Source organism: Podarcis tiliguerta (genome assembly GCF_965153285.1).
Source record: "Podarcis tiliguerta genome assembly, chromosome: 6".
Classification (NCBI taxonomy): domain Eukaryota; kingdom Metazoa; phylum Chordata; class Lepidosauria; order Squamata; family Lacertidae; genus Podarcis; species Podarcis tiliguerta.
The window spans coordinates 64,022,491-64,048,332 of NC_139539.1; the positions used below are offsets into that span (position 1 = coordinate 64,022,491).

Below are 25,842 nucleotides of genomic sequence, written 5' to 3' on the forward strand. Positions count from 1 at the left end.
CAGCTACATTTACATAAGGAAGAAGATTTACTTTCAAGTTAATGTGCTTTTTGGAAGGACCCATAGCAGGGTGAAAGAGTGTAACTCAGGTAAAATCCCTGATTATCTCCAAGGAAAAGTATCTCAGATAGTAGGGCCAAGGAGGATCCATGCCTGACATCCTGGAAAGCTGCTGCTAGCCAGAGGAATCAATATAGGTTAGATTGGCCCTCCCCTACCTGGTGCTTTCTAGATGTTTCTGATTGCAACTCCCATCAGATTTCCACATGGTCACAATTAGACCCATACCAGTCACAAAATGTGCCTGGTGCCTGGGACATTTCTAGCACTGCATGCAAGTCTATGATTAAAAATTAAGAAGTGAAGTTAATATTTATTTTGGGGTTCCATGTCTGCAAAGGTGGGTCTTGGGCTTGACCTATAACTAAGGTTAATCATTTCATTAGGCGAGGGAATAAAGTAGCATGGTTTTAGCTGAAACGTTCTTCAGTATAACTCCATTTATCACACTTCTTCAAATACTGGCATCATACCAGACTGATGTATTAGATTAAAATAGCTCTTTTGTTTTATTAATACCGAAGAGTCATTGGAACGATGGATGAGAGGGTCAATTTTTAAAGAATATAAAAGGCGTGGTGTATATCATGGTCCCTTGCCGAAATTCAGTGCACTGAATCTTAAATCTGAACTTTGAGCCGAGTCTCTCTCTCATCTTGGGACAGTTGACATATGGCAGAATTTTACAGTAGCAAAATGCAAGCAGGTGCTTGGCAAAGGACTTTAGAGAGTACCGTGTCCACAAAGTACAACATATTTAAAAACAAACAATGTTTTTTATACTGCCCATCCTCTGAAGATCCCAGAAAAAAATACAAAATGAGGACGCATATGCTAGGATCAATCCTGAAATTTTGACCATTGGGGCCAAGGAAGGTAACTATGCTGCAGAAGTTGTAAAAAGCTGTTTTTCTGTTGTTGGACAACAGCACAAATAATATAACCCTGCACAAATAATCTATCTAACAAAGTAACTCATCCCAACCAATGAAGTATAGTATACTAGCAATGCAGGGCTTTTCATGAAGACAGAGACTGGACCATCAGATTTGATAAGAGTGATGGCTGGTCAAATTTGATGAGTGTCAGACAAGTTTGAGAGAGGTCCTTTCCCCACCTTGCACGACATGGGTATTCAAAATGTCTGAACTGCAGAGGCTGTTTGGGTCTTGCACCCAATTCACATAATGAAGTGCTCGTTCCAGATTGGAAGCAGATACTGAGTTGACTTTCTCAGGAGTGGCCTCGTCAAAATCACGGCATCAGAGACTTCAATTCGGGGTCTCAGCCAACGGAACCATGGAGAGGAGATCTGCCCAACACACACCCTGTCCTGTTATCTAACACCTTTCTTGTTTCTGCTGCACCAACCTATAAAAAACTTCTGCCTCCCTCTGGTCATGCGACAGGCACAAACTTGGCTTGACAAGGTGCGCCAAAGATACTGGTACATGGACTTGTTGGCCCACAAGGAGAGCCTCTTACCAGAAACAGAGGAAGGAAGTGCATCTCATATTACTCTTGAAACTGAAGATTCTCATTGGATGTTCAGTTTGACGAAACAATGGAATTGCTAAGATACTTTTCGTACCTGCAAGTAGCTAAAAGTCCAACCAAAAATTGGCTGAGTTGGAGAGTTGAAGAGTTAAGAGATGTGTGAAATTGATACACTTGGTCATTTTACACTGAAATTCCTTATAGATTTTTTTTTCATTGGAGGAACCATCCAATTTGTTTTGAATTTTGCTTTTGGTCAGGGATGGGGAACTTGTGGTTTCCCAGATGTTGCTGTACTACAACTCCCTCTCATCATCCCTGATCATTGGCTATGCTGACCGAGACTGATGGGATTTTGCATCTAAGCACTAGAAGGCACTCCATTCTTGCTGTAAGGAAAGTGGTAACTGTGCATTGCATGTGCAAGGAAGTGGGCAGCACGAAGAACAGGTGATGGTCCTGTCCTTTGATTCCATTCCATTCTTCTATCTCCTGATCAAGGTTCTGCCCCTGATCAGACATCAAGGGAAGTAATAGTGCCACTGTATTCTGCTCTGGTCAGACCTCACCTGGAGTACTGTGTCCAGTTCTGGGCATCACAGTTCAAGAAGGACACTGACAAACTGGAATGTGTCCAGAGGAGGGCAACCAAAATGGTCAAAGGCCTGGAAACGATGCCTTATGAGGAATGGCTAAGGGAGCTGGGCATGTTTAGCCTGGAGAAGAGGAGGTTAAAGGGGGATATGATAGCTATGTTCAAATATATAAAAGGATGTCACATAAAGGAGGGAGAAAGGTTGTTTTCTGCTGCTCCAGAGAAGCGGACACGGAGCAATGGATCCAAACTGCAAGAAAGAAGATTCCACCTAAACATTAGGAAGAATTTCCTGACAGAAAGAGCTGTTCAACAGTGGAATTTGCTGCCAAGGAGTGTGGTGGAGTCTCCTTCTTTGGAGGTCTTTAAGCAGAGGCTTGACAACCATATGTCAGGAGTGGTCTGATGGTGTTTCCTGCTTGGCAGGGGGTTGGACTCGATGGCCCTTGTGGTCTCTTCCAACTCTATGATTCTATGATTCTAGGTTGATGTACTCCTTCCAGTCCAGACAGCTCCCTGACAGTTTGGAGCATATCACAACATAAGTCAAAATCCTTTGTCTGCAGAAGACTAACTATAGTTTACATGCGTCAATCCACTGAAACATTGAAGAAGAAAGCACTCTTTGTAAGTGAAAGGGCTTTCTTTTGTTGGTTGCTAATTGAATTAAAATAAAATCATAAAGTGAATATGATTATGTGCTGTTAAGGGAAACATCCCAGGAAGCTATAGTCTTCTGTAAAAAAAGGGGGAGGAATGTAAATCTTTTATCTGATTAACTTAGTTCTTCAGTAACCCATGCTGAATAAATCTATCTTCCCTTTGCGTGATTTGTCAGCGTTTATAGCTGGTTTGTACACACAGCTTTCACCATTATTTTCAAGGCAATAAAGGCAGCCATGCAGAAAAGCCACCCATAAATGTCAGGAAACAGAGATATTTTGTTGCATTCCAAGGGCTCTGAAGGTCGAGTTCAATTCAGTTAGCTCGCCCAGAAGGATAGTGGTGTGATATGATGATCGAATATGTGTTTAGGTGGGATATATATGTTACCAGACTTCCACTGTTCTGTCAAGAACAGTGAGAGATTAGCCTTCACTACCTGGAGGAGTTTCTCTAGGAGAACTCTATTAAACGTGGTCTTTTCTCTTGTTCAGTGGAAATCATTATAAGAAGTAATGAAATCATGTTTGCACCCTCCTCAACAAGGCGGCACCTTGCCTTTGGGCCTTTGGGCTGTTGTCATGATTTGAAGAACACATGAACTAATAAATAGTAATGGAGGGAAAATATGCTTATATATCACCTATTAAAACAAATGAGAATGCAGGCCCTTGCCACACATTCCAGACTTAGCTGCACTTCATGCTGGCAAAACCAGCTGCAGCTCCTGCCATATAAGCACAAATAAGGCCAGCTGGAGAAAACAAGCACATGAGAATATTTCAGAAGCCTTAATCAAGATGTTTCCTGCAAGAGAACTGAACACTGCCTTTCACACTCGTCCTCCATACCTTTCTACATATTGGGGAAGAGTTTACTATTTCCTTTCAGATAAGCCATGCCATTGTTTTTCCCCAGTGGGCCTGCTAGGAGGTGTGAATCCCTGCTAGCCATAAGGCCTTGGGTTCAAGCCCTCTGGGACACCTCCCAAATGGGAAAGCGTCATAACTTAATGGTAGAAAACATATTTTTCATTCAGACCATCCCAAGTTCAGTCCTTGGCATCATCTTGAGGAAGGGCTGGGGAAAACAACAGTCTGAAACCCTAGAGAACTGGTGCCAGTTAGTGCAGAGCAGTGTTTCCCAAACTTGGATCTCCAGCTGTTTCTGAACTTCAGTTCCTTTCTTCCCTGACCACCTGTCCTCCTATATAGGGATTATAGGAGCTGTAGTCCAAAAACAGCCAGAGCCCCAAGTTTGGGAAACACTGGCATAAACAATACAGAGTTAGGTGGGTCAACAATCTGATTTGGTATAAAACATCGTCCTATGTTCCACGTCCCATGCCTATGCTTGTTGCCCTAAATCAAAATGTGGATATCTTTATCCAGTGAGATGCAGGCATGCTCTTCATATTGGGAGATAATTGTGGCAGAGGGTAGATGCAGAAGATCTTCAGACTTGTAAAAAAGCTACAGAAGAATGGCATGAAAGTTCCTTTACTTCCTGCCTTTCACATCTTGTAATGCGCAAAGCTGCTCTTGTATACAGTTAGCATGCATTGTACAGTGCCTGTCTTTTCTCAGAGTGAGGCCCAGGCAAGGAGTTGGAGGTCTAGTGAGTTCAGGGTGGTGGCAGTTCACTTCTCCCCTTTTCTTGCCACCTGAGATAACGGTCTCATTCTGCCTCATCATTGGGCCTGCCCAGTCCACACTGATATTTTGTATTGGCCTGAATATAAGCCTCAGTTTCCCCCCAAATTCTGACCATGATAAGTTAAAGTGCAGCTTATATTCGTGACCTTAGGTATGCAGCCAGGAGCATGGGGCAAGCAGCGCCAGCAGCACGGCAAAGCAGCCCCACGCATAGTCCCCCTGGCTTTTTCCCAAGGCTGGGAAGGGAGAGAGCAATGAAGGGGAAAGGCTGCCAGCAACACAGTGTGGTCCCCCCCACCCCAGTATGCAGACAGGAGCAGTGATGAATGGAGTGGCTTATTTGGGGGTATTTCTCCCCCCTCCATTTTTAAACATGTGGCTTATATTCGGGCTAATACAATATGATTTGGGGTTTCTGAGGCATTATGTGGGCCAGGGGTTTTTTGTTTCGCCTTCAAGGGCACATTTAGTCTTCTAACTCTGCCCACAGAAAAGCTCTGAAAGTCTGAGCACTTTTAGCAAGATTTTATCTCCTTTCGTGCATTACTAGTGTGATGGAGTGCTCACATAACTGAGGGGCAACAAACTGTTCTGATGGCAATATCTTTGAGGTCTAGTGGTTGCCTCCATGTGTGATGTCTATATGTTAGACCTTGACATCCTGATGGTGAAAGCTTATATATGCAGATCTCTATGCACACAAAGTTCCTCATGAGCTAGAAGCTTGACCAATGGTAAGATTCTCCCCACCCCCTACCCCGTAGTCTCTCTGAGCTATTATGTGGCATTACTGTAAAATGATTGAAATTCCTGAAGCAATTATGATAGCCAAATTTGTTCTGGGGTTGGCCAATCTTGTTTGTATAACAATCTGAGTTTCACAGTACAAACCTACACATACTTAATTCCAAGTAAGTATGCATAGGATTGCTGCCTTGGAGATTTACATTTCAGGGAACATTCAGGTTAAAAAAGAATAAACTATACAGTTGTAGAATTAGGTAAAGGGACCCCTGACCATTAGGTCCAGTCATGACCGACTCTGGGGTTGCGGCGCTCATCTCGCTTTACTGGCCGAGGGAGCTGGCATACAGCTTCCGGGTCATGTGGCCAGCATGACTAAGCCGCTTCTGTCAAACCAGAGCAGCGCACAGAAACACCATTTACCTTCCCTATTTATCTACTTGCACTTTGACATGCTTTCGAACTGGTAGGTTGGCAGGAGCAGGGACCGAGTTATTGCCCAAAACAGTTATAAATGTTAGGCTGGGACATAGTGTGAAAAATGCAAATCCTACATGAACAGCAGCTTCACTTACAGCTTTGTTATATATTCCTACTTTGTACAGGCTGCAAATTATGACTTTAACAGATGGACCAGGAGCTGGAATACAGCTAGACCTGGAGGGATGAAATGTCCTTGGATGTGTGTGTGCATGCACACTCACCTGCTTTTGCACATACGCGCGCACACACACACACAGAGAAAGAAAGAAACAAACAAGCAAGTAAGATGAAGGGAAAGAGAAAGAGAATGAAAGTGAGTGTCTATATTTCACACAAAATATGGCAGCTTTTATCCTCAGATGTCTACTAAATCTGGTTGTCTGTCAGAGAAATATGGCTCTGCCAATTCTTTTTGAAGCCATAATAATCTTTTTGTTTTATTTCTTTTTTCGAGTCAAGGGTGCTGCTAAAATGGCCTCTTTCTCTCCCTGGGCTCTGAGAGCGAGCAGCTAATCTGATGGACACTTGAAACTCTAGCAAGAGTGGTGCTGTGTGGGATATGAAAGTCAGAAGGAAAAAAGAAAAACGATTACCTGATTTTCTTTCATTTCAGCGCTCCCAAATAGTGCCTCGCTTCTATTGCTGAGGTTAAATGCTTGGAAGAATTAGGGCTTGTTTCTACCCCAAACACAACGTGATGAAGCATCGTGTGTCCAAATCTCCACCAAGCATCTTGTGTACATCTGCATACCACTTTATTTGTTCATTGCTCAGACAACATTATTATCCATAAAAACAGAATCTATGTAACATGTTGCAATGCAGGGTGTATTCATATGTATGTTCAGTTCTTGTGGCCCTTCCATCCCTTTGTAAGGGGAGAAAGAGGCCAGGATTTCTGATCAGATGGAAAACTAACATTGAGATTCCAGAGAAGTTTATGTGACTATTTCACCACATGGCTAATGAAGGCTGCTATGCACTAAAAAAAAAAGTTGTGCAGGAATAGTGGCACTGACTTGCTCTTATAAGGGAAAGTCATGCAGCTAAGGCATATGTACATATGTACCACTATATGTACTTATATGCCAATATATCCATATCAAACATTGCATATATTTCAGGAGTATGGGCAATAAACCCACTTTTAACCATACAGGGTTTGTGGCTGATAGTTTTGTAAACTGGTAACTAGCTGCCACAAGTGTTGGCTTTTCAAAGGAAGGATGTGCACTGCGCCTTTTTCTCATTCCACTTTTGGTAGGAGGGGAAGGGAATGGAGAGTAGTTCCAAATTTCTTGCCAAACAGCAGGATTGTGAAAGTCCTCCTTGTTCTTGAGTGGCCTGTAAATGGAAAATGAAGTGGGAAGCCAGTTTCTATTGTTAGCGTCAAATCAGACGTGCCTTCTTGTGAGTGTATCCAGAATATTTAAAGGAAAGCAATCTTGCCCAGCTGGCAGTAGGCAATTTAGTCTCACTTGCTCAATGGTTCTGCTTTTCCGATGCAGTTTTCCCAGAAAGTACAAGCCAGTTTCAGTCAGGAGGTTGCTTTCTCAGCCACAGAGTGTCCTCAGGTAAGGGAAATATTGGCAGGGCACAGTTTATTCTCATGTTCTACAATGACAAGATTGCCCTCAGGTTGTTTCTCAAAATCAGAGCATAATACTATTGACTAATGGGGGTGGAGAAGAGGAGCTACACTGTTTTAAGCTATCTTTAACAACAATGTATACAAAGGAAAGGTGTTGGCTTTCTGGCATAGTTCAAGGAGCTAGTGGGGTTTTTTAATATAAAAACAACAACCTATGCATCCAAAATGATTTGACCCAACATACATTCTCCTTTCATGTGTTGCATTACAACTGGGGCAACTAACTTGGTGTCCCCCAGATGTGGTTAACCTCTGATTATACAGTACCCATCATGCCTGACCATTGCCCATGCTAGGTGGAGCTGATGGGAGTTGTAAGGCACCATGTTGGCTACCCCTGCAATACAATACAGTCTCTGGATCCAGGAAGGGCACAGCCATCCCCAATCCCCTTCAGATGTTTTGGATTACTACAATAATCCATCGCTTATTAATACAATAATAAGCCATCGTGGCCAATGGTCAGGCAAAATGAGAGTTGTAGTCCAACATCTAAAGGGCAATTGAGGAAGGCTGCTCTGGGGTAGATATCCAATATGACTAGATGTCTTGACTTCTCCCCCCTCCCCCTAAAAATCAAAGCTCTAAAGCAGCTGTGAAGAGGGGCTGTATGTTTCCCTCAGGGGAGTTATTGGTGACTTCAGAAACACACAATATATACTGCATCATATCTGCCCTTTTTGCTACAGGTTCAGATTAAACAGGAACAAAAAGGGGCATCCTTGCCAAAGCCCAACCTTGAGCACCTTCCACAATTGTTGTAAGGCGTACCTGTTTGCGGATCACCCATAGGCTTTGTGTTGCATTGGCCGAGCGTGAGAGAGAATGCCATGTTGAAATATGATGAATTATACAGTGGTACCTCGGGTTAAGAACTTAATGCGTTCTGGAGGTCCGTTCTTAACCTGAAACTGTTCTTAACTTGAGGTACCACTTTAGCTAATGGGGCCTCCCGCTGCTGCCGCGCAATTTCTGTTCTAATCCTGAAGCAAAGTTCTTAACCCGAGGTACTATTTCTGGGATAGCGGAATCTGTAACCTGAAGCGTCTGTAAACTGAAGCGTCTGTAACCCGAGGTACCACTGTATTCAGTACAGGTGGGACTTGTGATGAAGTGTTGCAGTGTGGAGTGATGCTATTCAGAATTCCAGCTAATCCGTTCCATTTCTCCCCTTCCCCACAATGGTCAGTTAGCATTCCATGGTGACTACTGAGCGTGCTCAGTCCTCATTGGGCTGCTTTTAGGCTTCTGCCTGTTAGGTTTTTATTTTAATGTAATGCGGTTTCCCTGAGGCTCCTGATATTGTTCCCTTGAATGTTTGTGGCATCATTTTGGCTATATAGGCAATGGAACTCTACCACTGATGATTGAAAATTGAGGGAACGGTGGCTTGCTCACCCCCTCCTTTTTTACCCTCTCCCTTTCAGAATAGGCAAGCCATAAATCTAAATAAATGTCCAGACCTTTAAAGATTATTTTAAAAGTGAAAATTAGTAATATTGATGTAAAAGGCCTCTTTTGGAAGGCATTTTATTTCATACTCTCCCCCGCCATTTCAATATTTGTGATAGATGGTAGCATTTGGGTGAGAAGACTCTAAAGGACAAAATTAAATAAAACAGGTTTTACATACAGTAGTTCTTGAAATGAAACAAATTTACTAAGTGCAGCCATTATTGTTTTCAATGGCTATTACACATGAGTAAAAATCAAATGAAGCCTGAAAACCTGCACCACTTTGACAATAAAAGTACTATAATGTGCAGGAGTATTAAAAAGTGATTGAGTTCTTCATTACAGTCATAAAAATAGATATTGCGAAACCAGTACAATATTACACCATATCATGTCATCTAAGAGACTCAAACCTTTTGCATTAATCTTTACCTTTGAATTGTCCTTCTAGGTTTGTCATTCTCATATATTCAGGAAAATTGCAGATAAAATAGGCCCATAAAAACCAGCTCATATGTGTGTGTGTGTGTGTGTGTGTGTGTGTGTGGTTACTCCCAGTGTACTCCAATCACTGTGATTTAAAGTTAAATAAACTGAACCATTCTTAATGCAGGTCTCCATTCTCCAAGTTTCAACGGAGAGGGGAGAGTGGCCTGGGGTGGCCTGCCTCTTTCCTGATCATTGTTTCCCTTAACAAATAATGAAAACTCATGACCCTCCTTTTCTTTTTCTTCATGGATAATATTTGGAGGACCAAAAAAAGTCGATAGTTCCTAGACAAATTTGTCTGAACTTTGACAGGCGTCTTACCCAGAAGCACTTTCCTCAGGCTCCCATATTCAAACGGAATGCCCCCCCCCAAAAGGGTTGAAAACATTATTTCTATTTCCCATCATAAAATGGGGGGTTGCTGTGCTTATTTTCTGAAATTAGGTAGGCTTCATCCCCTCAGAAAGAGCAACCACGTCTGTAATTTGCATCCTGTTTTGGCAGAAATACAAACAAGCATTGTATGTATGTTTGTTTGTATGTATGCATGCATGCATGTAAAGGTTCCCTTCTTGAAGATCCCGGAATAAATCTACCCAAAATTTGGCAGTCTTAATCCATTCTGGAGGGACTCCTTTGCCTACAAATTCCATTAATTTATATAAAGGGGGGGGGATCCTATAGCTGATCTTAGAATCCCTATTATATTTAATGAGACAAAGCAGAGTTTCGGGTTTAACAAAGTAACTTTGGACCTGAATAAGAACAACATACAGTGGCTCTGAAACAGATGAGGCTGATTCCAAATGCTGCAGATATGAGGAAAATCTTCCAAATGCTGCAGTCATACCTCAGGTTGAAGTAGCTTCAGGTTAAGCATTTTCTGGTTACGCTCCGCAATGACCCGGAAGTAACGGAGCATGTAACTTCCGGGTTTCGCCGCTCGCACATGCACAGATGCTCAAAATGACGTCACGCGCATGCTCGGAAGTGGTGAATCGCGACCCACGCACGCGCAGACACACGGATGCAGGTTGTGTTCACTTCAGGATACAAACGGGGCTCCAGAACAGATCCAATTTGCATCCAAAGGTACCACTGTACTGCCTTGTCTAAGGCCACTTAGCATGTTCACAAAATACTTTGGCAGAGGATTCAGACAGAATCAACTGCCCTGTATTTAAGAGTATGGATAGTTTTTTTTGGAACAGTCTGGGCACATAGTAAAGAGGTGATTCAGTTGCAATTTACTTCTCTACATCCTATTTTGCTGCAGGTAAATTATTGACTCTGCAAGCGACTATTAATTTCTACATGCAATAGATATTTCTTACCGACGCAACAACATCTGCTCTGTCTGTGGGATTGCTTTGAAGATGCTGGGTTTCCTCTGAGACCTTTAAATTGTTGCCACTTTAGGCTCAGCACATTCTGTAATATAGATATATTAGTTAAACCTGCCAGAAATTAGAACACGGAAAAAATAGAATTGTCATTTATAGTATACATCAAGTCTTAAAAGACAGATAATTCAATAATTAATTCAATACACCATAGTTTCCATTACAGAAATGAAACTAATGAATAACTCATGGTAAATACATACCTAATTAAAAAAAAATCCACTGTGAAGTGCTGCATTAAAATGAAAATTGAAAGAAGGTGGTTAAATTGAAACTCATCTGTTGTGATCACAAATCTTTGGCCTTAATCAACCCGTGTCCATGCTTAGCCCCATTTTAAAAATTGGCAATTATATTTATTAGCTGGTTGGGGAAGAAAAAGCAGATGGAAGGGACTAACAGAGCAGTAGCCCACCCCCACCCCTTTGCACCAGTCTGGGGTGGTTGGTTTGAATTGAGTGACAGTATTTGTCCACCTCTCACTGCCTGCTGTCAGCATGACTGAATGTGCAAGTGGAAGTCAGGAAGCAAGAAGGCAGCAGCAATAATAATAATAATAATAATAATAATAATAATAATAATAATAAATTTTATTTATACCCCGCCCTCCCCAGCCAAGGCTGGGCTCAGGGTGGCTAACAACAATCAAAATAACTGACCCGCTGGAGTTTCTTGGTCAGTCTCAAGGGCAGCCCCAATTTCCATCCTGACCTGTGTTTTTCACAATCAGTGCTGTTTCCGCTCAGTTTTTGCTAAATACTGATCACATTCCAGACTGCAGATGAACTGCAGCAATTTCTGCTCTTTCTCTCTCCTCCCCCCCCCCAATTTTGTTGAAGTTCTCAAACATCCTTAGATGGGAGGCTTGCTAGTGAGACTGCCCCCACTGGTGGCAGTCTGTGGAAACTCCCCAAATATTGTGTACTGATTGTGTAGCAGCTAAGCTGGTGCAGGGTCCATTGGATCCCAAGACATCAAGACTAACACAGTGATCTGCCTGACCCTCACTTTTTGCTTTGACCACTGTGTGTGGCAAGACTGGACGTGGCAGGGGCCTTGCCTCTCTGTTCAGCCCTGTTGTGGCAGTGGATGCAATTAGGATTGCCCCCTATATTTCCCCCCAAACAACTGAATAGCACAGTTCACAGTTTTCCGATTTTCTGATGCTTTTTTTGGGGACTCTGCTACACATGTCCAGCATGCCTACTGGTTTAAAGAGGGAGACTATCCTTTACTACTATTTACACATGCAGTTCCTAACTGAGATTGTGAACATACGCAGAAGTCTGCATCTTAGCTGGAGCGGACTGGATGATGCTCAGTTTCCCTTAGAAATACTACCAGTAGAACTGCAGGACAGATTTTAAACTATCTTGTTCTTTGTCTTCACCACACATAAATTTAATCCTAAAAAGAGTGATTCATCATGTCTTCTCCTTATTGATTTTGATATACGTGCCAGGCAGAATGATTCTGATTGCATAGTACTAAGTGAGACAAGAATCAGGGTTATCTTATTATTGAGATTGGATTTTTAAGATTGCTAGAAAAATAGGGAATCCTGTGTGGATTGCCAAGGCATGCTAGATGTGCCCGCACGTTATTGCATTGTGTATATTAAACAACTTTATGTTCATCCAATTTTACCCTATGGAAGAGATTAGACAGAGAGCTTCTGAATTAATGTCTGCTTCAGTTATTCAGAAGAAGTAGTCATAAAAGAAAGAAAAAACCCAAATTCAACCATAGTTCGACTATGGGTGCAATAATTTTATTTTAACAGGTTGAATGGTGGTGTTTGTTAAAGGATAAAAGCATATTAAAACTATTATTATTATTATTTGCATGTATTCAAGCTGTAAATCTGTAAGGTATTTTATAGTACCTGCTAGGCAGTGGTAGTTTTTACAGAATATGGGCACAATTCACTGGGAGCTTTCCCTGTATATAAAGTTCCATTGAAATGAGTGGTTGATTCATCCATTGTGTTTAATGCCTTCCCTCTTCTTGTCCGAGTGGAGTTGTTGTTCAACTTCCATTCATTTTAACAGAGCATGGCAAAGTTGATATCTCAAGTGAAGCATGCCCAGTTTCCATTCACCAAAAATGGACCAGGTTTTCTGTCCTTTTAGCAAACACAAATTTAGCTGGAAAACATTGGTTTTGCAATGTTCCAGATGATTAGTTTTGTGGATGTTTATGCACACAGGCATAAGACTAGGATTTGCACAGTAAATTATAAATACGCATTGGTCTCACTTGATAAAGTATCCTATATTAAATGTGTGCAACATTTATATTTCATTAATACATAGATGCCAACTTTGAGCAATAGGTGTTCAGGAAGCAAGCAGCATATTAACATTCCGCTGAGTCTCATTGAACAATGATGTGTGCCCTTCTTCAGTGTCATTTCTTGGGTGCTTTTTCTAAATTTGGTCTTTAAAAAATTTAGTAAGATAAACTCCATTTGACCTTTTCTGGATCCAGCCAATTTGAAATGTTTAGGCATAGAAGTACCTGTTTGCTAAGAAGCATTGCCAGTTCTGTATGTGCATTCATCAACACCTACTCTCACACCTGTATAGGGATTGCGCTGCGCTCAGTGAACACATTGTTCTAGCAATAATTGCATACAGTGTCTGGTGGTCAAACTTCAAAAGCCATCATTAAGACATAATGTGCACTTTAAAGAACACTGGTGTTTTTAAAAACCCGTTTATTTTAGTTTTCCTTATTGGAGCTCCTTTTCTGCTGTTTGCAATCATGAAATTGCTTTCAGTACGATGGTTAAATAGCAGGCAATGCAACATTGCAATATGAGATGCGATGCAGGTTGACTCAGGCATGAAAAATTGACAGATCTAATTTACACTTCTCCTACTCCATTCTCACTCTGCCACTCAATTTTACTCCATCCTCCCTACCCCCATCCAAACAACATTCCTGTAGCTCTCAGTATTGGCACCCTGCATTCCTTGTCCTCTTGGTATCACTTGTATCTTCTTTTTTTAGCTCATCAACCTGAGTCATTAAATAGTAAAGACCCTTGCTCTGTTGTTTTGATCTGTTCAGCAGTTGGGATGTTGTTGCTAGTAGTTCCAGAAGAGACAGATTTTGCAGTTTGTAGTCACTTGTAGATATATGACACAGGCTTTGCTTGCTCAAGGTGAATTTGAAGACCCTGCAAGAAGTCACATTTCCATCTGTGCACTACTAACAAAAAGGGGGATTAAAACTAGGTCTATTTTTGGTAGGTTTTTTTTTTAAAAAAATGAACAAGAGAAACTGTCCTCATAAAATACTTTGCCCCCCAAACCAATTACTTTATTTTTGATAACTATGCAGCTCTTTACTTTCAGAAACATCTGCCACTTTAACACTTTAGGAAACCCTTGAAGTGTTTTCACATGAGCTTCATGATGCTACAGCGGGGTGATAGCTGGTTTTCAACGTTGTGATGATCACCAGCTAAACATCACGATATATCAATATATCATCATATGTGAAATAAGGATGGAGCTATGTAGAGCCATTGGCTCGCTTCACAGTTTTTCCCACATTGGGATTCCTGCATCGTGCACATGCGCGCGCACGCACACACACACAAATAATGCTTTGTGATATATTGCCAGACCAAAAATTATGGAAAAAAAATCACAATATGGACTTCTAGCCAGTTTGGGGCAATATATTGATATATTGGGACGCGGGTGGCGCTGTGGGTTAAAGCCTCAGCGCCTAGGGCTTGCCGATCGAAAGGTCGGCGGTTCGAATCCCCGCGGCGGGGTGCGCTCCCGTTGTTCGGTCCCAGCGCCTGCCAACCTAGCAGTTCGAAAGCACTCCCGGGTGCAAGTAGATAAATAGGGACCGCTTACTAGCGGGAAGGTAAACGGCGTTTCCGTGTGCGGCTCTGGCTCGCCAGACCAGCGATGTCACGCTGGCCACGTGACCCGGAAGTGTCTGCGGACAGCGCTGGCCCCTGGCCTCTTTGAGTGAGATGGGCGCACAACCCTAGAGTCTGTCAAGACTGGCCCGTACGGGCAGGGGTACCTTTACCTTTACCTTTTATTGATATATTGTCCTGCGCTACATGATGCTTGGACCAACTCCAGTGTGTCCGTGTACATGGAATGGCTTCCTAAGACAAATACATATATGTGGAACAGTGAAGTGATGTGTGCATGCATTTCTTTGTCTGTGCAGACCAGCTTCCTTTTATTGATATGAGCAGGGATCTCCACATGTGCAATTTCTCCCTGTGAATATCAGATCATATACAGCGACATTGAACATAGGTTTGGGTATTTTCTCCCTCGCATAGGTTGGAAAAATCTTTTTTAAAAAAATTCTCTCTCGTTTGCAGCGCAAGGCTATTATTGTGCTTGGCTTTGTAACTGCCTTTCTGCTCCTGATCATTGCCCGCCTTACAAACGAAGTCAGCTTTCCTCTGATATTCAGCTGCTTTGGAGAAACAAGTGCCAAGTGGATGCCATTTTATACACAACGGCAACCTCTGAGGACACACTATGGATATATGAATGTGAGAACCCAAGAGGTAAGAATTCACATTAAAGCCTCTTTAACGTACATAATTTATTGTATTATCAGGAAAGCTAATGATTCATATAATTCAGAATAGTCCATATTTTGTCTTGTCCAGTAGAAAGTGACAATAGCCATATATTTTTAAAATCATGAGTATTTAATTGGTTAACCCTTCTCGCATGAGGATTTGCAGAGAGCTAGATATCTATGCTTAATGGTGCTTATTCCTGAGTAAAAGTGTGTTTAGGACTGAAGCCTTTGCTATTTTTACTGAGCACGGAAGCAAATAGCAAAGTAACTTCTGATAGCTTCCAAAAGCAAAATAACTGTTTGTCTTCCTGAAGGCCCAAGGGGCATATCATATGGAGCATAGCATCTTTCTTTTCAACAAATACAACCTTATCATAACAAAATATAATTAATATAATTAAATGTTCCCATTCATATTTAGTATAAATTAATTTCAGAGAAAACATGTCGTGGTTAACTTTGATTAAAGCTGTGAATGATACAATGCTGTTGCTATGGTCTCTTGGAGCTGTAGCTATAGCAACAGTTGTAAGAAAAGTTTTATGTAAAATTTTAAAAAGTATGAAATCCCCACTGCAGAATCTTCCCCCAATGATGGAATCCAGTGTGCTTCTAACACTGTATATATAAGAAATACTAGCACAAGCTAGCATAAATTTTAAGGCAGTCATTCCCAATAACTTGCCCTCCAGATGTGTTGGACTCCAACTCACAACAACTCCAGCCAGGTGATTTTCCAGGGTTCAAAAACAGTAGCATCCATGAATACAGGGGATTTTTTCCTGGGAAGATAGCTGCCTTTGAATACATAGAAGGTGATGGGGGCAGAGGCAGAGCTAGAAAATTTGTGCAAGCTCACACCTTCTCGTTTGTTCACTTAAGCCCCAACATTAGCACCTGAACAGGCCTTACACTACAAATGAAAATTGCTCTAAATGACAATTACATTCCCCCCCCCCCCGGTGTCCTTATTTCTGGCAGCTTTCACTTCTATGTATATATTTACAGTAGTTGTGTTTTAAATTGCACTACTATTTCTAGAATTATCTTTCCCCTATGCCAGTGGTGGGAAACCTGTGACCATCCAATGATATTCAGCTCCAACTCCCATCAACTCCAGGCAACATGGCCAATAGTCAGGGATGATGGGAGTTGTAGTACAGCAACATCCTGCTCTGTCACCAACAATTTATGACAGCAGTCATAGTCTCAGAATAAAAGCTTGTGGATGCTCTAGGTTAGCCACTCACCTAGCTTTGACGTAAAATGTTGTGTCCATCCAGTGAATCCAGGAAATACCCTCATGATTTGTGATATTGTCATATCTAGGTCAAGATCAATGGCTAGCAAGGGATGGAGGGGGGTAGGAAGGGGATGGAGACTGTATTTTATACATATGCATTACACTATCCAATATGGATGATAACACGCCACATTTAATGGTTCTCTGAGGCTGCATGGAGCATAAGGAGAGAGATCACTGTCACTGTTCAGCCAAAGAGTGGGGCGATATGAACATTTTAGGAGTGCCCTCTCTCTCCGTCTTAGTTCTTTACTGAAGCTGCACAGAATGACCAAGGGGCAGGATTAGGCCCAGTAGGGGAGCAGATAATTAGGAAAATTGCTTCTTCCAGTTTCCACCCCTGAACTCCTCTAACAACCACTTTGTTTGAAAAGCAGAGAGGAGAATTATCATTTTGACCCATTACTATGATGCAGAAATGGGGACAGAACTGAGAATGGTAGGGCCATCCTGTTCCCCAATGGCATCTGGTTAGCTGCTCTGGAAAGCAGGATAGTGGACAAGATGGGTATACTGGTCTGATCCAACAGGACTCTGTTTATGTACTTACAGAGTTTTATTTCCCATTTTTGTTTTTAATTCTACTCGCATAGCTACAACACTGGATTGGTTAAGAGAGTGCATGATGAGGATGTGATATGAGAACTCTTGAGCCACCAATTAAGCTGCAATGGTGAGAGGCAGCCAGAAGTCATGCAAGGTTGCTGTCCTCATAGCTTCCTCCACCTATGCCAGTAATTGGTATAAGGGACAACATTTGTGGATTGGTATATAGACTCTAGCATCTTTCATCAACAACAGCATCTCTAATTCAGAGATGCCTAATAAATAATTGTGGAACACTTAGTACTTGTCTGGTGATCATACATCTTCCGTAAGATATATGTAGCACTTAAGAAGGTGAAATGTAGCGGCACACCAAGGTGGTGATTGATCGACTATAGCACAGTGAATCAATGTTTCCGTATTTTCTAACCATTCGGTAATTTTCACTCCAGGTTAAAAAACGCTTATGTCAGCAGAATGGTTTCATAATTTCACTGGAAGTTTAGAAATATAGTCCGTTGAAGTTATAATGACTTCCATTGGTACAAGGTTGGAGGTTCAAAAGAACAAAAGAAGAGGAATAGGATGCATGCTACTGGTTGTGGCACCTAATGGGCACCTGCCACTACTTCTTGTGTGTATAATGGAGATGGAAATTGTGTACATATATGTTCACTCTAATTGCTGTAATTTTCTCATGTCCCAAAATGTGTACCGTACTTTGTACATGCAGTAGCATGAATGCACATAAGCGTACATTCTTACTGTGTGGTGTATATTTCCAGCAATGTGAACTGGCTCTAAGGAATTACCGTATTTTTCGCTCTATAAGACGCACCAGATCACAAGACGCACCTAGTTTTCGGAGGAGGAAAAGAAGAAAAAAAATATTCTGAATCTCAGAAGCCAGAACAGCAAGAGGGATCGCTGCGCAGTGAAAGCAGCAATCCCTCTTGCTGTTCTGGCTTCTGGGATAGCTGCGCAGCCTGCATTCACTCCATAAGACGCACACACATTTCCCCTTACTTTTTAGGAGGGAAAAAGTGAGTCTTATAGAGCAAAAAATACGCTATTCATCCCGGGTTGCCCTTTGTGCAACTTTCGCAGTGACTGAGAATGTCAAAAGCACTTCCATATTGTCTGATGTGCCAGATGACACAGTAGGTTCTTCTAGGATTTCTATAGCATTATGCTTCTTCAGAGAGCACACGAAGAAAGGAAAATACCACTTCTAGCCCTTTCTTCGTGATTCAGGGGGACTTGAAAGAGGGGAGCAAAAGTGTTTAGAACTTTTTGATTCAGAGAGTGGAAAGGAAAATTTATTTCCACTTCCTTAAAGGAAGCATGGATGTTTTTATGTTCTTTTATCTAACTTTCCTGTGTATTATCTTCAACCATTTGATTCTCTTTTAAAGTCACCTCTAGTTCGTTTGGTTTTTCTCATTTCTCATTTTCCTTGAATTTCTTCTCCTTTTTCTGTTCTATACTGGCTGGCTTCCATTATCCTATAGCATCCAGTTCAAATTTATTTTGGTAGTTTATAAAGGTCTGCATGTTCTGTCTCCTCCTTATCTTTCTCTTCACTTATCTCTTTATACTCTACTCCCTCTTGTTTTTATGCTCTAGTGGTACTTTACTTCTTGTCAAACCCTAAATCTCATATGTTATTTCTACACTGCACCTTTTTTGTGTGTCTTGCTGTTACTTATCTCTGAAATATCCTGCTCCTGCTATTAGGACATCTTCATCATTTGGAGTTTTTTAATGGTGGTTGAAATCACAGGTGCTTTTGCTTTTCTTTATAGTTAACTCTCCTTGATTTTGCTTCACTTTCAACCCTTCCCTATATCTCCATGATTTTTAGCTTGTGTCCGGGATCTGTCTACAGTTTTATTTATGATGCAGCACATTATTTGGAACAACAATTAACATTTCCCCCTCATAATTTCAAATGAAATGCTGGATATATTGCACTTAACTTGCAGTGCGAACCAACAGATGTCCACTTAGAAGTAAGTTCCATTGAATTCAGTGAGATTTACTTTCAGTTATGCATGTAGAGCAGTCTTTCCCAATCTAGTGCTCTCCAGATGTTTTGGTCTATGGCTTCCATTATTCCCAGCCATCACAGGAAGGAATTATGGGAGTTCTAGTCCAAAGTATGTGAAGAGCACCAGGTTGGTGGTGGCTGGTATATAGGCTTTTCAGCCTTAGGGTATAATCCTCAACCCATTTATTTGGGAATAAGTCATACTGCACTAACTTCAGAGCCAACATCCACAGGGTGATAAAGTACGCTTCCATGTTATAGACAGGAAGAAGCGATATGAAATCAAACTGGACTGGATTATCAGAAAGTTAAGAGATCAAGATAAGATTGCATCAAGATTAGGAGAGAGGGCAGTGGAATTTTGATGTGCCTGAGCTAGATGGGCCTTTGGCCTCATCCAGCAGAGCTCCTCTTGTGCTCTTAAATATTGTTCTTCATGGAGTCTCTCCACTTGTCATTCATGCTAACTCCACCCTACATCCCAACACACTCTCCTGCTGTCAAACATTCCTCCACTCACTCTTCTGTTACAATGCTCTTGAAAGTAAGTTTTAAGAAAATGTTGAAGCTGTTTCTATATAAAACGTAGAGTTTGTATAGATTAGATTTATGTCATCTGGAAGCACAGACCCTCCAATGTCCCTATTTTCCAGGGATGTCCCTGATTTTGAGAAGCCGTCCTGGTTTCTGATTTGATCCCAGAACGTCCCACTTTTCCTTAGGATGTCCCTATTTTCATCAGAAAAATGTTGGTGGGTATGGAAGCACTTGCCCCTTAATAAACACACAGACCCTTTTCTGCTAGGAGATTATGTGCTGTGTAAAAAAGCTGTCCATGGAAAGAAGCGTAAGCGGCCTAGTTACAAATTATCTTGCTCCCTATAAGAGAGATGGAAGGTAGTTGGAGTTTGTGCTGGCATTTTAAGCTTCCAATGTCATCTGAATTATTAATGTTATTTATTTATGTAAATTTGATTCCTGCTTTAGCTTTGAAAGCCTGGGATAGTTAATACGTTTTCCAAATAGATGGAACACATGAAAATAAAATAAAAATAAAATACGTTAGGGCAGCTATCGTTATCCCCTGAGCCACACTTCTGTTGTTCACTGTACTGGCTTTCTGGCATGTAATTAACATAATGACTATTTTACCCTTTCTGCCCTTAAAATAAATGCATCACTCTCAACTTTACAGAGGTGAAAGATGCAAGCGAGCATTTCATGCCAAAGGAGCTGAATGGCTATCCTACAGAGGTCTAGATTGCTCTACACCCTAGTCTGTGGCTTTTCGTGCTCCAAATCTTGTGTTCTCTGAGCCCTAGACATCTGTTCACTTGCAAGGGCATCTGCTTCCCTCATTCCTTTAGCACACGACCCCAGTTGGCACCTAGCTTTCGCTGCAGGCCACTTTAAAAGGATGGCAGGTAGAAGAGGGCCATGTCCACTCTTCACCTCCTTACCCTTCCACAATGCTTGCCAATAAAAGAGCATCACTTGCTATCTCCATTGCCCAAATCCAGTGGAGTGGGAGGCATCTGGGAGGGTGTGAAATTGGACTGTATCCTGGCAACTTTCACACCATTGATTTGTTTGGGGGTAACCACCTGAGTTGAAAGTAGTGCCTAACTTTCATGCTTTGCTATTACTGCTGCCCTGCATGAAGACAGTCGAGAGGGGGCAGGTGCATAAACTAGGAGTGTCATTTCTGAAGGGCTGCTCCCAATGCATTTTGCTCCCTGAGGTGATGGCCAAGATGGTGCCCTCACCATTCCAAATACAGGAAACTGTCTGAACTGGCAATGGAGGTTACAGGGAACCAGCCAGAGGGCCGTCTTAGTAGTCACGTCCACCCTGTGGAACGCTCTCGCACCAGACGCTTAGTGCTTCGTTGGAGCAAACATCAATTCAGGTTTTCTGCAGGTTGCTGCTTGCTCTGATTGAGCTTTAAAGAGTGGGTTTTTGTGGGGAAATCTCCGGAGCAAAAAAGAAAAGAAGAGAAAGGAAAATGTGCTTGGACACAGAGATTTAAAGCACAGACTGGGCCTGGAAAGAGCGATGGAAAGGTAAGTGTGTATAAACCCCCACTCTGCCTAAAGACAGGGCTGGCCCTGCATTGTTGTGCTGTTGCAGAGGGTTATTGAGCACACTTCAACCTCACAGAGGAGCAGCACCAGCCAGGTAAAAAAGGAAGTTCATGAGACAGTTGTGGCCCTGCTTCCAATGCATCCATTGGCCCTGCACCAAATGAGTGTGCACAACAGAAGAATAATCTGCAGTGGTGTGAAAGGATTCTAGAGTGTGCCTTGGTTTCATGTCCTACCCTCCTGGCACCCCTTCTACCTCACCTCCTTGAGACAGAGAGATTGAGAAATGGCAGGCACTGGAAGGCACATTTGAGAGGCTAGTTGTGCCCCCCCCCTCACTAAAACGGTTAGTATATAAGAAGAGCTGTGCTGGCTCAGACCAAAGGACCATCTCATCCAGCATCTTATTTTGCACAGTGGCCAACCAGGTGGTTCCATGAAGCCCATGATGTATGCAGCATTAAAGCAGTATCTCTGTCTTGCAGCTTCTTAGTACCTCTTTTTCAGTGGCGTACTATGTTAGAAACTGAAGGTTGCCTATAACCATCATGTCAAACCTTGGAATAGAAGAATGTTCTTCAATGTTGGGTCCCTAAGTGATATTGGACTACATCTCCCATCACACCTGACTATTAGCCAAGCTGGCTGGGAATGATGGGAGCTGTAGTCCAACAACATCTAGGGACCATATCTGAATCCAGAGATCAAGCTTCATTCAATAGAAATGTAGTGGCCTGTTTTACATGTAACGCAAGGTGAATTCTTTGGAAGAACCCCATCCCCCACCCCACAGCTGTGTAAGTGAGAAGGGCAGGATCTTTAGACATTTCATTAAATCAATAATAAACACGAGCTTCACTGGCGATTATAGAAAGCTGGCTGAATAATAATACCTGAAACATTTTGCTGACATCAATCACTCCCTATCTTATAAAAAAAAAAAATCTCTATTGCTTTTTAAGAACTCTCACACATTTTTACTGAAGTGGAAAATCATCTTTCATAATTTATTATCTTTCATAATTTAACCTCCCATCCCTAAGGCATCTCTGGTTTGCGTTGTTCTCCCGTCACATTTCTTTATCTTCAGAAATCTCCATATTACTATAATTGAGACAGAAGCGTACATTGTACAACATTCCACTAAGTGTAGTCCTGCGATTGCTTCATGAGTTGTGTAGATTGTGGGGTGGAGGGGTGGGGGTGGGGAGAAAGAGCAAAGCTTGCAGCATGTTGCATAGCGAGTCTTAATAAATAACCCTGGAGATGTTTAATTTAAGAGTAAATTAGTCTGTCAAGCTCAGTGGAGTTCAAACTGCTCTGCAGTAAGCTTGAAGCTTACCCATCAAGTAGTAAACCCCATACAGTGTAATTGCATCTGTTTTGAGAACGAACTGCAATAAGAGGTGAGTACAGGACCGTAATAATAATAAAAATGCAACTATTGCCCTATAAAAGAATTTAAGGGAACAAGGAACAAAAACTCCACATGATTCTTCTGAGGCAATTGTTAAATGTTAGCATTTTGACATTTTGGACCTGTTTTCTTCATCTTGTTTAGAGGGCTAACGTGCATGGTTTATGTAATGTAATGGGAGAATGTAAAGAGGGAGAAGTTCAGTTACAAAAAATGGAATGACCTCTTGTTAATCTGCTAAAAGGTCTCTTGCAATATCAAGCTAAGAATTGGCTAAAGATAGAGCATTGTGGAATCGCTCATTCACAAACTGGTACCCAAAAGGATTCCCCTGAAATATATTTTTAAAGGCCTCTTGAACATAAGATTAATAATAATAATAATAATAATAATAATAATAATAATAATAATAAAGATATGGTTCATGAACATTCTGTGATCAGCACAGTCAAGGCATTTACACTGGAATCTTACTAGATATCACCATCATCATCTTACAGATATTTGTTCAATGCCTTGTTGTCTCATGCCTATTTCAGTGTACAAGAAACATTCCCAGAAGATTGCACATCTGCTCCACATTGCTAGGCTTCCCTAAATTCGTATATGTTCCAGGACAGAGAAAGCACTGGTCTAATTAGCATCATTGATGAGTCGTTCACTTCATCCTGACATCATGGTAGTGTCGATGGCAATGACGATGATGTGGTGCCCTGTATCATTAAATTCTGATTTGCAGTTACTGCTTGTTTGACAGATAGGGGCAGAGCTTAGCCAGGAAAGAGTTTGTCTTAAATGAAGAGGAAACATCACTCTCTAGCTGTGGAGGATGCTGATACTGGAAAATTAGTATGGAGGAAAAGTGACAAAACAAAAGCATTTTAAGCCAAATTCCCAGCAGTAGGTAAAAATAATGTTGTGCCACATTCAAAATGATGGTTCTTCACTGCCTGGCAGAACACGAGCTAAATTTTGTGATCAGTAGAATTGGAGTACTTGTGGTGTGCAGTTTGTCGATTATCATCTGGGAACTAGCATCACAGTTCTCCTTCAGATTGCTGTTAAATGCTTTGCACCCATGCCAGTTAAGTGTTAGTTATTCTCTTGTTTTGTTTCCTGGGGAAGGAATGGCCTTGCACAAGGTCATTCCGCTTAGGGAATGCATTTTCTCAATACAATCCTGAAAATAATTCAAGGGCTATAATATAAAAAGTCTTCAGAATTCCCAAGTTCTTCCTGAGTTAAGAGAAAGCCAGCATGTTCCCTTGAAGTAGACGTCTGCTCTCGCTCTCGAGTCTTGCACAACTACAGTGGTGCTTCCCACATACAATACTGCTCCCTTTAGCCACGAGGAGGCAAAACATTTGGATGTTGGGTGCATGGCATTGTGGTTTATAAACCTGTGTCATGCCCCCATTGACTGCCTTTGGTGGAGGGTGGGACAGGAAGTCCTTCCTACTCATCGGAAGGTGAAGTTGTGGCATTAATTTACAAGGTCCTTTACAGCTTGGGTCCAGGATACGTCAAGCACCACCTGATCCCTTGTATCTCTGCTTAGTCATTGAGGTCGTGGGAAGAGTCACTGGTCCCCAATGACTTGGATTTACAGATGTTATCTACCATAAGCCATGTGTTCAGTATTGTGGGCCAAATTTTGTGGAACTCCTTTCCAGTTGAAGTCACACAGGTCCCCTCCCTGGGTACCTTCTGGAAGTTGCCAAAAACTTTTTTTGTATTCCAGCAGGCTTTTTAATTGAATTCTGATTTTGTAGTTATCTCATTTTAGTCGTATTGTATTGGATTTCCTGTACACCACAAATAAGCTACAATTCTGGAGACTGTCTTCCGAAAGGCTTTCCCACCTGGTACTCGGCACTATTGCCAATCATTTTATTATTCATTATTAAATATCACACACACACACACACAGTATTAGATTTTTTTCCAGACAAAAAATAACTTAGAACTTTCAGAGACTGGCAGCATATCTTAACACATCACAAATACAACCTTACAAAATATCAGAACAGAACTTTGGAAATGAAAATCAACAACAAATATAAAAGCCCGCATTCAAAGCAACACAGTGAGCCACAAAACAATATCCTTTTAAAAACCTGAGTATGCTACAAGTAAAAATTTGGCACAAAATTGCAGTAAAATTCACACATGTTAAAGCATTGCAAGTAGCTAAACAAAAATCACTAAAGATGAAGCTGTACCCACGCTTCCCTTGGCAGTAACATTTCCCAAGCACATCCTTAGCACATTCTTCCACTTGCAAACCTCATTCTCATCCACTCCCAGCAATCATACCCATAACACAGTTAATCCCAAACCAACCACTTGTCACCAGGCAAACAGAGTTAAACATAATTTACAACCAGCTCATTCACCTACTTCCATATAAACAACAGCATAACTACTCACTCCCTGTCTCCCACCCAGGTATACTCTATATTGGTTGAGTCTCTCACATTGAGTGGTATTAAGCAACTTTATAACTACAATAAATGTACAACCCAGACTCTCGCCCTGGGCAACAAAACCACAATTCTGTTTATCAGTCAATAATGCATCACTCCCTTTCTCCTCACTGCCCTCACTCTTGTAGTGACTGGAAAGGGAAAAGCTAAAGAGAGACCATTGCCTTTGGTGTCTTTTCACTGGAGTTGTAAACCCTAGGGGCGTTGACCTAGTGGAGGCAGCTCACCCCACTTCAGCAGTGTTCTTCTCTAGTCTGTACACTGGGAGACAAGTTAGTGAGCTGCAGCTGTTTACATTCTCCTACTCAGGAATCAAGGGACGCAGGTGGCGCTGTGGGTTAAACCACAGAGCCTAGGACTTGCCGATCAGAAGGTCGGCAGTTCGAATCCCTGCGACAGGGTGAGCTCCCATTGCTCGGTCCCTGCTCCTGCCAACCTAGCAGTTCGAAAGCACAAAGTGCAAGTAGATAAATAGGTACCGCTCCAGCGGGAAGGTAAACGGCGTTTCTGTGCACTGCTCTGGTTCGCCAGAAGCGGCTTAGTCATGCTGGTCACATGACCCAGAAGCTGTCTGTGGACAAATGCCAGCTCCCTCGGCCAATAAAGCAAGATGAGCGCCGCAACCCCAGAGTCGGTCACGACTGGACCTAATGGTCAGGGGTCCCTTTACCTTTTACTCAGGA

General features: G+C 41.9%; 1 protein-coding gene across 6 annotated transcripts in view; it reads left to right on the forward strand.

Annotated features, from left to right (window-relative positions):
* Positions 1–25,842, forward strand: part of ST6GALNAC3 (ST6 N-acetylgalactosaminide alpha-2,6-sialyltransferase 3) — a 643,023-nt gene that overhangs the window by 112,113 nt on the left and 505,068 nt on the right. For 5 of the 6 annotated variants that reach the window (XR_014513090.1, XM_083448456.1, XM_083448454.1 and 2 more), the window contains one exon: positions 15,062–15,253. The exons of the other annotated variant lie outside the window; for it this stretch is intronic. Coding sequence is in view for 4 of the 5 variants with exons in the window: in XM_083448454.1 (XP_083304580.1) it covers positions 15,062–15,253 (192 nt within the window). In the remaining variant the exon portion in view is untranslated. The remainder of the gene's footprint in view (positions 1–15,061; positions 15,254–25,842) is intronic. 6 annotated transcript variants of the gene reach the window in all.